A 12,255-nucleotide genomic window follows, 5' to 3' on the forward strand; every position below is an offset into this window, starting at 1 on the left:
TTTTGAAGAAAGAACGACAGCACCAATTGCATAAAGTTATAAAACACCAGTAATAAACATGTAAATAATCTTCAGGTTTGCAACGCCAATAGAACACAGACATCTACAAAGAAATATATATATGTATACATGGAATATAATAAAACCATTCATTAGGGAACAAGAAACGTCATATTTTTGTACTATATAAAACAGCTGTACAGTGTGCACACAGACTTTCTTGATCTCTCTAAAATGCCTGTCAGTCACTTCTCCCCAACAGCATTAGCTTAACATAGTTTCTTCATTGTCCATGGGAGAACTCTAAGTGACTGTTTTGTACTTTTAAACTCAGTACTTATAGTGCAGTTTGTCTCCATATATATATACGCATACATATATATACTCACAGACGCACACATATATGTGTGTGTGTATATATATGAAAAGAACAAACACACACATGTACACGCACACACGACAGATCTAAATAGCTCCTCCATCCTGTGCTCTTGAATTGAGTGCTTTTAAAAAAATCCCTGCACGCTTTGTGAAGGGAAGAAAATTTGCTGATTGTGCAGATTGAAGTCATCAGATGGTTTCATTCCTAAGAGTCTGCAAACGCGCATCTGAATCACATGGTGGTATCCCATATGCCCGAAGAGAGTCTGTTGCAGGAGGTATCTTCTACCTTCTTCAGCAGCGTGGGCTTTTTACAAGGGGGTGGAGGTGGGGCTGAGATTCTTTGCTCAGTGTTGTGCAAGATTTGTGGCCAGTCTTCTCTCTCTTCACACAGCTTTCTCCTCCAATCTAGAAGCTCTTGCAGAGCCACACTCTCATTCTCTGAAAGTCTAAGCTGATGAATAACCTGTTAGTGAGAAGGAAATAATAATAATTAAAAAGGTGGATAAAGTTAATTCTCCTGGCAGCGTAAAACTGCAACATCCATGTTGAACTTCACACGGGATCCTCTGCCTCTTTTGTTATGGATGTAAACCTGTGGGCAGGGCAGATTCAGGTCCTGCATTCTTATCTCCTTTGTAAAGAGCTCAGTAGAGATGTATAATGTTGTATAAACAATAATGACTTTCAGCAAAATATCCTTCCCTTGAACTCATGGGAGGTGTTTTATTGCCAAGCCCCGTGTGAGGAGGGAACCAACTTCTGCTCTCCATCCAGTATTTGCTAAGGGCACCACAGAGCATTATAAGCTTATCCACACATTCCAGTAGAATGATGAACGGAAATCCTGAGACTCCTACAGTGTGCCCTGGCTTAGCCATGTTAGATGGTGAGTAGCTGTGAGTGCTCTCACTCTAATATTTACAATTAGAGTAATAAATAGATGCATGGGGGTAAGCCCTCAAGTTCTACACTTTTGCTGAGGGAAAGCTGCTCTCATTTGTATCATGGCTGAAAGAAAACAGATCAAACCACCCTGTTAATAATTCGAATTCGAAGCAACCTTGTCCTCCAAAAAAGTTTAAAACTTAATGCTTAACTCGCTGGTCTAACTCCCCATTTATCATTCTTTACACTGAAAAGAAAGAAAATTAATGATTTGGAATTTCCTTATTTCAACCTCATGTCTGAAAGTCATGGAACTGAAGCTGTATGAAGCAGGCGCCAAAACTGAAACAAGCGGAAAAAAACTCCCCTATGTCAGCAAAGGGTACATGAACACAATCTTACACCGGTGAGTAGTCCATATTTCTAACAACCTGGTCTTAAAACTGTTGTCATATAATACTGTTATACTCATAAAATACTTCTTTACACAGAGCAAATAGCAGCTGCAGGAGTAGCAAGGTTTTGTCCCTAAATGTAAATACCCAAATAGCCAGAACCAAGAAACTATAACCTGTTTTGCTGCATAGCATTAGTAATACTACTTGTCACAGATAGTCACAGATACGTGTTAGAAGCTCGGGCTGGCTCTTGCCTTTCTCCAGAGAATACATTAGCAACTTAAAATGTACTTTTGGTTGGCCTGAATCTATTTATAAATTCATTTTGAAGTAGACAAATAGTACTGTACTAGATTTATAATACACCTAGAACAAACCATTCCATCCCATTCAACTTTTCTGTTCCAATGATTACTTACTTTGTTCAAGTCAGTTTGAAGGTCTCATGACAGCACAAGTCCATGAAACTATGAAGTCCACCTCACTGTCCTTTACGACCTACTTGGCACCTATGCGGTATAGCAGCACCTATAGCAGGTACTGAGAGCTATTCGCCTGGGGGTATTCTGTAGCAGAAGAGGCTTATCTAGGGAATATGAACGAAACCCACCATAACAGCTAATGGCCCATGGCCCTTACCCTGCTACCTTCCTTCTTAAGGACCCCAGAGGGCCATCTATAAGAGGAACCTATGACATGATTAAAATGCCTGTATTTCATCACACACAACGGGCTCACGTGAGAAGTACGGCTATTCTTGTCAAGGTTGCATTTGTACTCCCTGTCATAACGAGATGGCTCCATGTGAGTTACCATGATTAAAGAATTGATGTTCAGTGTCCTTAATACTCGTGAAACACTATGCATGTGGTGGGTTCCATTTGCAAGGTGGGCTGAGTGACATGAAAGGCAGTTTTGTCACTGATGGGCAATGAGGTTCCCGGGGTAGAAGACTTTGCTATTGTCTGTGGCTCCTGCTGTTCCTTCATGGAGTAGCAGGTACCTGGGTAGAGAGGCTTAAACACGCTTTAGACTGCTGCTTCAGTGCAAGTCAGGCCTTTCAAACGTGCTGTCAGAGAAGGAACGAGCCCTCACATGGAGATGCCTGACGATCCATGGGGAATCTGCTTCATTTCTGGTTGGTTGATGCTTCAAAGAGAAATGCATTAACCTATATAATGACTTAAAAAAAGGTATTATAATTTCAGGTACAGGTGTAAATTCTACATTTTTAGGAAAAAAGAAGAAAAATAGAAAGTGTTTGAAAGACTTCATTAAAGTATATTTTGGCGCCATCTCGATTGCATACCACTATGAAATAAAAAACTTCTTTGCTTTTATGTTTACTCAAAATGCAACAGAGCATCTCAGTGACTCAAAGGAAAATTAAATGTTCCACAGATATTCTTAGAAGGGTACCAGTGACTTCTTGTGTACCTTTTTTTTCCTTTTGTTTTTCACAGAATCACAGAATCACAGAATCTGCATGGTTGGAAGGGACCTTTGAGATCATTGAGTCCAACCACAAAAAAAAAAACAAAAACAAAAACAAAACAAAAAAAACCTCACCACACACCACACCCACCCACAAACAGACACAAACCAACAATCTCGGGCACTACAGCGTGCCCTGAAGTGCCATGTCTACATGGTTTGCTTTGTTTTTTCAGTGCGGGTAGGAAAGATTAGAAGACAAATGAAAAGTTTGTAATTGGAAACAATTTATCAAGAAAGACAGATGAAGTAGTTTTATCCTATAGAACAGAGGTATAGTTTGGGAGGCACGGCGGCTTACTGTGGCCAATTTCTATAGATCTTTAGTTATGGGCATAACCCAGTTCAGAAAACAGGTAGTCTGGAATCCAGTCTTCCTAGTTTAGACACCTTATTTGTATTTAAATTTTAGGCATTTCATGAACCTGTATTATGCATGCTTCTCAGAGAGGTGATGGAACATGCAAAAAGCAATCTGTGTTAGACTGTCATTGCAAGAGTTTCATATGAAAGAGTTTCAGAGATAAATAAAGAAAGATGAGCCTGAACACTGGTAGATAAGTATACTTGTAAGAAAACAGGTATTTTGAAATTTTGTGTTCTTGGATGTGCTCAGGTGACAAAAGTTTGACTCTAATGAAGTACTGAGGACTTTTCAGTTTTGAAAGATGGACAAAATATTTGAACAGAGACAGCGCCACTGCTATTCTAAGAAAAATAAAGGCACACAGGTGCAGGGTGAAAAGCGAGTACAATTTGCCTGGGCAAGGCAATTGACAAATGCATCCTATTTATAGCTTATAGGCACTGAAGAGGCTTTATTATCCAGACCCTGCTTATGCAAGCTGTAAATTAATGATGGTCAGCAGTTTCACGATAGAGCTCATTTTCCAGTGTAGAGTGGACAAATGTTAGTCCAGTCCACAAATAAGTGTATATCTTTCATTGCACTTTTTTAAACAAGGATAGAAAAATATCTCAAATCTTTGCTCATTATGAGATTGATCTGGTAAGTATGCTAGAAAAAGTTTATATTTCAACCTGGATGAAGGAAACATGAGGGTAATGCAGTGGAAATGAAATGGAGGAAAAGGCACAAGAAATGGCAGAGTTTTAAATGAATCAATTAATTTAACTAGATCTCTTTGAATAACAAGATATCTTTTCTCTTTTCCATTCATGATTAGACCTGTGACAAGCTAAAGAATTATTATACATATTCATTATAGAAAAGATTTGTGAATAATTTTACATGAAGCACAATGTAAAACAGCAAGCTATGTTTCTTCATTATTATTCTATATCCTGAACAGATATTTTGTGAAGGGTGAATGAGGTGTGTAGGAAGTAATTACTTTAAGACTACCGATCTTTCAATGAACAGTGAACAAGCAACTTCAACTGTTAATGGGTAGAGATGGTACCCAGCTTTAGACCACGATTTTCTTACTCCAAGTCCATGGTAAATCAGACATGGGCACCGTAGCATTTGGGCTAGACCCACAAAAACGTTTAGTATTTGAATACTTAGCATTTCAGAGCCCGGCCATCTGATGGAAAACCATCCCTATGTTTGGTATCCAGAGTCCGTACTGAGCAAACAAGAAAAGCTGACGTGTCAGACAGCGACACACAAGAGAAGACCATGTGGAGTTACCAAAACTATTCATCGGAAACTGCAACGGACTGAAGCAGTTAAACAAGATCCATATTTTCCACTGCAAAATACGGCAAGATGAAGAAAATACATTTGTAATGAGCAGCCCAGGGAAGAGATCCCAGGGTTTGTTCTTCCCACCTTACAGCCCAAACTATCGGACTGCAGAAGCAAGTGCTCTCCTCCTGGCACTGGGGATTTTGGTTCTGACAGAGCACCAATGGCTGGGTTCCATCAGGACGTACACGGAAGGACTTTCACCATTACCTAGTGGTTTTCCAATATGGGAAATCAGAAGATGTGGGTTTGACTTCTCTCAGGTTAAAGGAGAGACTGAGTTCCCACATGCTGAGAAGACATGGTGACTACAAGAGGTGGATTCTGAGTGCAAGGAAGAAGGACTTTGGCTTCTGTGTTTTGTGCTGTTCATGTGTGATAAGTACACTAAAGCAAATCTTTAAGAGCAAGTCCCTTGTGGCTTTAGCACACAAGAGAAGTGGAGACAGAGCACTTTGGCTGTATGCTGGCAACCATAAAAATCTTAAAGTATGATTTTGCCTACTGAGTTATACACATTTAAGTATTGCATAGTCATTGGAGAATGAGCCCCTGAATTGCATTCTGGATTTAGGATTCTAAATTCTGCCTGAATTTCACTTTACAGCCTAAAGCCGACATAAAGGATTTCAACTTTTTCTTAGAATCAAGATGAGTTCTTTAAGATAAGTCAATAAATATTTTAATTATAGTCTTATTTCTTAAGATAGTTAAAAAATTCGGTGAGTTTTTAAGTATGGAAAGTCAAAGGTTTCACATTTTTAAATAATTTCTGACAAAATGTATGCCAAATAAAAAGACTAACAGGTCCATTTAAAATTAACTTTAATTTGAATTATTTAGAGATCTGGCTCTAGAATCTCAGGAAATTCATTCTGCATTAAAAGATCAAATACTATTACTTTACAGAGGATATTTTATAACATTCAGAAGTAACAAAGAGCTTATACTGTCTATGTGTGTGTCAAATGTAACACAATCTTAATCATCAAGCTGTGGCTAAAGGACTCATTAAACTGTCTGCCAAAAAGAGATCTATTAATTTGCATCAGTAGATTCTTTTGAGTCTTTCACCTCATTTTGCTCTCTCCCTGACTAAATGTAGGGCCCACTCTTTCAAAAATGTGTATTGTGCTCTAGTCATTTTTTGGTCATTTGTGATTGTACTGATTTTTCGACTACTATTCACCAGAAAATGAACAGAAGTATTAATTACATTATTGGATGTTAAAACATATAAATAATTTTCTTTGTACAAAATGTAACTCTGCATGTTTTATGAAAGTTCTGGTTTTAGTTGCTTCTGTAAGTTTTAGTAAAATTCCTGAATATAGACATAAAGGTACAACAGACAACAGATTTTTAAATCACAATACAATTTAAGGACATGTATAACGTGTAAACCTGTGTTTCTGAGACATTTGCATGAGGTAGCTAGTCCATATTTTCCCTTCAGAGAAATATTGCCCATTATTTTCTTTAATAGATTTGTCAATGTTGCTACTTTAAAGTAACTGTCAGTAGATGCTCACAATTAATTATTACAGCATTATTATGTTTCTCTTCCATTAGTGTTTTAATTTGCTAGTAAAATTGAGGTCCCATCATAGAATCCATGGGGAGATTGAGTGTAGAACAGCAATGATTTTAGCTTTCTAAAATTTGATCAGGACCTAAAGTGAATTATGCAATAAATGTAAAATGTTGATAATAAATTATCATAATTATCTTAGAAATGGAACTGTCTAGACAAACCCCATGATTTTAATCTTTTCTGATTTGTAGGCTGCCTAAAAGTGTAAGCAGAACAAATTTCAGCCTACAGGTTACTCACAGTTATCTGTATTAGAACCGTCAAAAGCAGCTCAGAAACCCCAGTGGGTCTCCTACAGATCATCAGTTTTAAAGACAGACGTGATCAGGATGTTCTCACCTCTCATTTCAAAAATAAAGACACAACTTTAATCAGTAATTCTGGAAATAGTTCTTACTGTATGTAATTATTAGCAAGACCAACACATTTTGATTCAACCTGACAGGCATGCATCTCTCACAAAAATGTTTCCATCTCATTTTAATGGCTTCAACTTTTTGTGTTTTATTTTTGCATCTGATAAGCTCCTACACTGATGGCTTTCAGACATTCATGTCACATCTTTTTTCCAAACTACAGGACAGGCACACTGCAACCTCTCAAAAACTCCCGACCCTTCAGATAAACAGATATGTTTACTAAAAATAGGTATGTTTGGTTTTTTCTGTGTTACAAAAAAAGCATAAATCTGGAAAGAATTGCTTTTCCACCAATTCTTGAATCAAGAAAAAAACCAACCTGTCAGCCTACATGTTATTTACCAATACAATACTCATTTAAAGATACAAGGGGAAAGCACACAGTAAACCAGGGGTGTGTTAAGAAGCCTAGGCATTCAACATAAATCAAATCAGTATGTAAATTTGTGTTTGATTGGGAAACCTGCATTGGCCACATAAGACCCCAGCAGGGAGTAGAGAGCAGCTATGATAAATGAGTTTACATGCTTCTAAATTCCAATTAAAAATCTTCAAATACAAATGCACCACTGGGATCCAAGCTGATTCATGTGATTGTCTTGTGAATGTTGGGACATGCATTTTTTTGCAAATGCAGTCCCACTGGACATAATAACTTGATATGTATGCACAACAATAAAGTGATTTTAGTTAATCATTCTTTTAAATTGCTGATGATTTTTCTTTGTGTTGGAGCAACTTTACAACCTCCAAAAATAAAACTCTCCAAATGGATGGCAAATGGGTTTATTGGAAAGGAGAAAATGGCAAAGACGACAGGTGCTCTGTCTGGTACAAATCTGGAATTGCTCTGGAGGAGGTATGCCAGCTTAAATAGAGTTAGACATGAGATCCATGACTGATATATATATTTCATTTGCTTTGTTCTAAACAAGAAAATATATTTTCTCAGTTAAAATTTCTTATCACATCAAAAGAATAAACTACCTTTAGAACAGGTGTTATATAGACTACATACCAAAGGAGTTTTAACTTTGCTGATATTTAAAAATTGGGGGTAATCTTAAAAGTAACTTTGTATTTAAAATAAAACTAAAAAGGGACTACATTTCTGAACAAAACTGAATCACCACAAGAGTCAGGAAGAAATGTTTTCTCTTCTGACAAGCATTTTTCAGTTATCTGGGTTTTCTGAGGGACAGAATTAATTTTCTTCCAAACATCAGATGTGGTGTGATGCTGGAAATAGGATATTCTGGTGTCAGAGACACACAGGCACAGGTATCTTTGATTGCCCAGTCCAGCCCTCTGCTATCACACAGCATTTGGAAAACCCACAGGCTTCATCCTAAAAAAATGAATTCCACTGTTTGCCTTGGTTTGGCTTTCTGAAAGAATTTTCCAGAAAAAGCCACGAAAGAAGAATCCACTAAAGATTACTAGCTACAAAATGAACTCTGCCTCCAGACCGCTGGAACCTGAGAGATCGCAGTGCCAAAAGAGGCACCCCGCACCTCTCTGTTTCCTTTAGGCAGCAGCGACTTCTCCTTTTCATCAGAGACTCCTGGGCTACACACACCTTTGGTGTGCCCCAGACAGAAGATTTTTATATTCTTCATCTGATGGAAATTCTATTTTTGGTGTTAAGTTGACTGATTTGCTCTCATACTCTCGGGGTCTTCTGTGGGTTTGTTGGTTTTGTTTGTTTGGGTTTTTTTTATGGAGGATGTGTGTTCTTTCTGGGGGATTTTTTTATTTTTTGCAGGAATAAATTTTTTTTGCAAAAGCAGGGTTTGGTCTTCCGTACCTTTGTACCTTTCCCTCAGTGAAGTAATAACATGCCTGGGACCCCAATATTCTCAATTAATTAGGTTAATCATCTTCCATACAGCTTGGAGGTATTTCAGCAATCAAACAAAGATATTACAACTTTGCAAAATAAAATCAGTACACAAATCCTGAGAATAGCTGTAGTGCGTAATCTGGTGGAAAGTACTAGAACAAGGTAGGCAATGTTCAAAAATATATGACAGCACGTATGTCAGGCACTCCTATTACCTGAGCTGGGAATACAATTGGACAAGCCTATAAATTCAAAACAGAGGTGTATTTTATTTACTTATTTGGATCTTGTGGGTTTCAGTTATTTATTTATTATTATTTTTTTTAGCTGAGTTTCTTTCAGCTCTATATTTCTGATATCATCTACAAAATAACACCTTCCCAGAGTGACTAAACATCAACAAATATTGAAATATACTGTTTTTTTCTCTAAGGTAATATTTTTCTTTCCAGATAAACTGGCTACACAATGCTCTTTAAAACCTTCAGAGCATCCTTCTAATTTGCTTCTGACACTTGAGAAAAAGATTATGTTCAGGACAGCAACTGTGCCTTCCTCGAGATGAATGCTGAAAACAAATCATTTATCGTAGACGTCTTCAGAACAGCTGACCTAACAATGCTGATACCACTTTGTACAGCTTCTAACAAAAAATATCTGAAAAACTGAATCACTTAATTGATCACTGCTGCTTTGTGGTATTAATGGAGATATTTTACTCTATCAGCTACAGACTAGGTTTGTCACAATGCTTTCGAAGCAATTACAAAATCAATCATCAACTCACATTTGCTAATGTTGTGTATCATCCTTTCGCAAACAGAAACACTATCCTTATGGTCAAACAACACCAGAGGCAAATACGACTTAATTTATGGCCTGTTAGCAGTCTAAGTCTCTGCTGATCTACATGTATGCAGCAGTGTGTGACAGCAAGAGAATGAAGGGCAGAGGGACCAATTTATTCTCCCTTACACCAGGCACTTACGACTAAGTTGGACATGAAGTCACTCTCCACAGGTGCTGTCAGGGGGGTAGTGGACCACACTCCCATTGAACTCAAGTTTGAAGCAGCCTTTTAAGGTGATCCACTGGCCATTGTGGCAGCCCAAGAGGAATAACTACACACTTTAGCCAAACACGGGAGCTTAGGGAGGGTGCAGGGATGCTCGGGAGCTTTTGTTCCCTTCTCCTCAACAATCACAGCCTTCTGCCAGGGGAAAATACAATGAGGATGAAGCAATGGAGAATGAAAAGGGGCCTCAAATGTGTAGGAAGATGACTGTGGCATCTACTGGTTCAAAGAGGAGAATCTGTGCTTTCCCTTTTGGAAGTAACAGCAGTCAGACGCAGGACATACTTGCTGAGGAGAGGGGCATCAGCCTTCCAAAAGCCCTTGATATGGAAACATAAGATATTGTATCCACTGATGAATTTATACTATGTGTTAACTCATACCATTTAAGCTATAAGGCACATGTTTTTGACTGTAAGTCTTCTAAAAATAAAGCCACACCGTGTTATAAAACCTGATTTTGTCTGTTTGTGACATTACAAAGAGAATTCTTTGACATTACTGTCAAAACGATAAACAAAACACAATTCAGGGGGATATACTGATTCAGATCAATTTTAAATATATAACGTTCTATGCCCTCTCTTGGATGTTATGTGTTTACAAAGGCATTAGTGATTTTTTTATTACACCACACTTCTTTGATCGCCATGTTTTGCTTCAAAGATGATCAAAGATTACTTGCAGCTAATAGGCAAACACGACAGACATTAATAACGAATGTTAGAGCCCAGTGTTTAGAACTGTGACAATGGGCAGGGGGTAGCAACACATTGCATTCTTGACTATTCATTTTTTTTAACTTTTGAACAGTCAACAAAAGAAGTGATTGGCAACAAATATTAAATCAAGTAGGAACAAAGAAGGCCCTTGAAACTATAATGAATATGCAGCTCTTTCTGAGGGAGGAGACTGCTGAAAGCAATGAGATTTCATGAAATAAGAGCTATGGCTTAAGCTATAATGAAACAATAAATACATTCTTCACGAATATGAAAAGACATTTCCAATTTTTCATTGTCAGATGTTGGCTCCTATATTACTGCAATCTGCCAACCTGCACTACGGGGTTTAAACAAAATAGAAAAGATAAGACTGCAGATCTTTTAATATAACAATATGTGAAAAAATAACCATAATTTTTTATCTTACTTATTTGAGCACGTGACAGATAAAACATGTTTCAAAAGTGAGTAACCAAAATCTTACTCCAGGGTGGACTGTAGAAGGGGACAAATCCCCTGTACTCATAAAAAATGTGCTGGGGAAGACAGGCAGGGTTATTCCTGCCTCGGGAATCCATAGGATTGCCTTTGCTCAGAGATCTGGGTGCACTTGATGGGTGATGTGGAAGAATGGGGAAGTCCGATGTGTACCTCAAGGGAATTTGATTTTGGGTGAGAATAGCCAATGATTTGAATTGTATGATGTTAATTGTTACATAATATTGCTATATAATAATCTATGTCATCACTATTACGGTTGCTATATACCATATCAATGGTATTACAGTAACAATTACCCAGATTAATGAAGAATGAATTCTAATGAAAGTGCAGTGATGATAGAACCGGACAAGCACAGTGGTGATGGAACCAGAACTAGCTTTAGCATGCAACAATCAACCACCACACACCACCTCTCCTGCCCTGAAGGACTGCTATGGCAGATGAAGCCCAAAGTCATGGACTAAATGAACTCAACAGACATTTTAAAGGGATGGCCCATAGACTAATGGATCTGTGTGTATATATCAAAAGACAGGAAAGGAGGTGGTGATTAACTGGGGTGTAGTGGAAAGTGTGGGACCTGGGCATGATATAGATAGTATAGAGTAAGGGGTGGATATTGTCTTGGTTTTGGCTGGGATACAGTTACTTTTCTTCCTAGTGGCTGATATAGTGCTGTGTTTTGGATTTAGGATGAGAATAATGTCCATAACACACTGATGTTTTAGTTGTTGCTGAGCAGAGCTTACACTAAATCAAGGACTTTTTAGTTACTTATACTGCCCTGCCGGTGAGGAGGCTGGGAAGGGACACAGCCAGGACAGCCGACCAAACTGGCCAAAGGGATACTCCATACCATGTGACATCATGCTGAACAATAAAACTGGAGGGAGCTGGCTGGGGGGTGGCAGCTGCTGCTCAGAGACGGTCTGGGCATCAGTCAGCGGATGGTGAGCAACTGCATTGTGTATCACTTGTTTTGTATCTTCTTTTATCATTATTATTACTTTCCCTTCTTTTTCTGTCCTTTTAAATCATCTTTATCTCAACTCATGAGTTTTACCTTTTTTTTTTTTTTTCTGATTTTTCCCCATCCCACTGCGAAGGGGAGTGAGTGAATGGCTGTGTGGTGTTTAGCTGCCTGCTGGGTTAAACCATAACAACCAAAATCTTACACCAGGGTGTATTGTATATCTGGTATTACTTAACCAACTAGAATG

The 12,255-nt window shown here is 38.0% G+C and overlaps 1 protein-coding gene across 1 annotated transcript in view; it reads right to left on the reverse strand.

Moving 5' to 3' along the window:
* Nucleotides 1-613: 613 nt before the first annotated feature.
* Nucleotides 614-12,255, reverse strand: part of MYO16 (myosin XVI) — a 293,425-nt gene continuing 281,783 nt past the window's right edge. The window contains exon 34 of the mRNA XM_074146466.1: nt 614-847. Within this exon, the coding sequence (XP_074002567.1) occupies nt 614-847 (234 nt within the window). The remainder of the gene's footprint in view (nt 848-12,255) is intronic.

This window comes from Numenius arquata, chromosome 1 (assembly GCF_964106895.1).
Source record: "Numenius arquata chromosome 1, bNumArq3.hap1.1, whole genome shotgun sequence".
Taxonomy (NCBI): Eukaryota; Metazoa; Chordata; class Aves; order Charadriiformes; family Scolopacidae; genus Numenius; species Numenius arquata.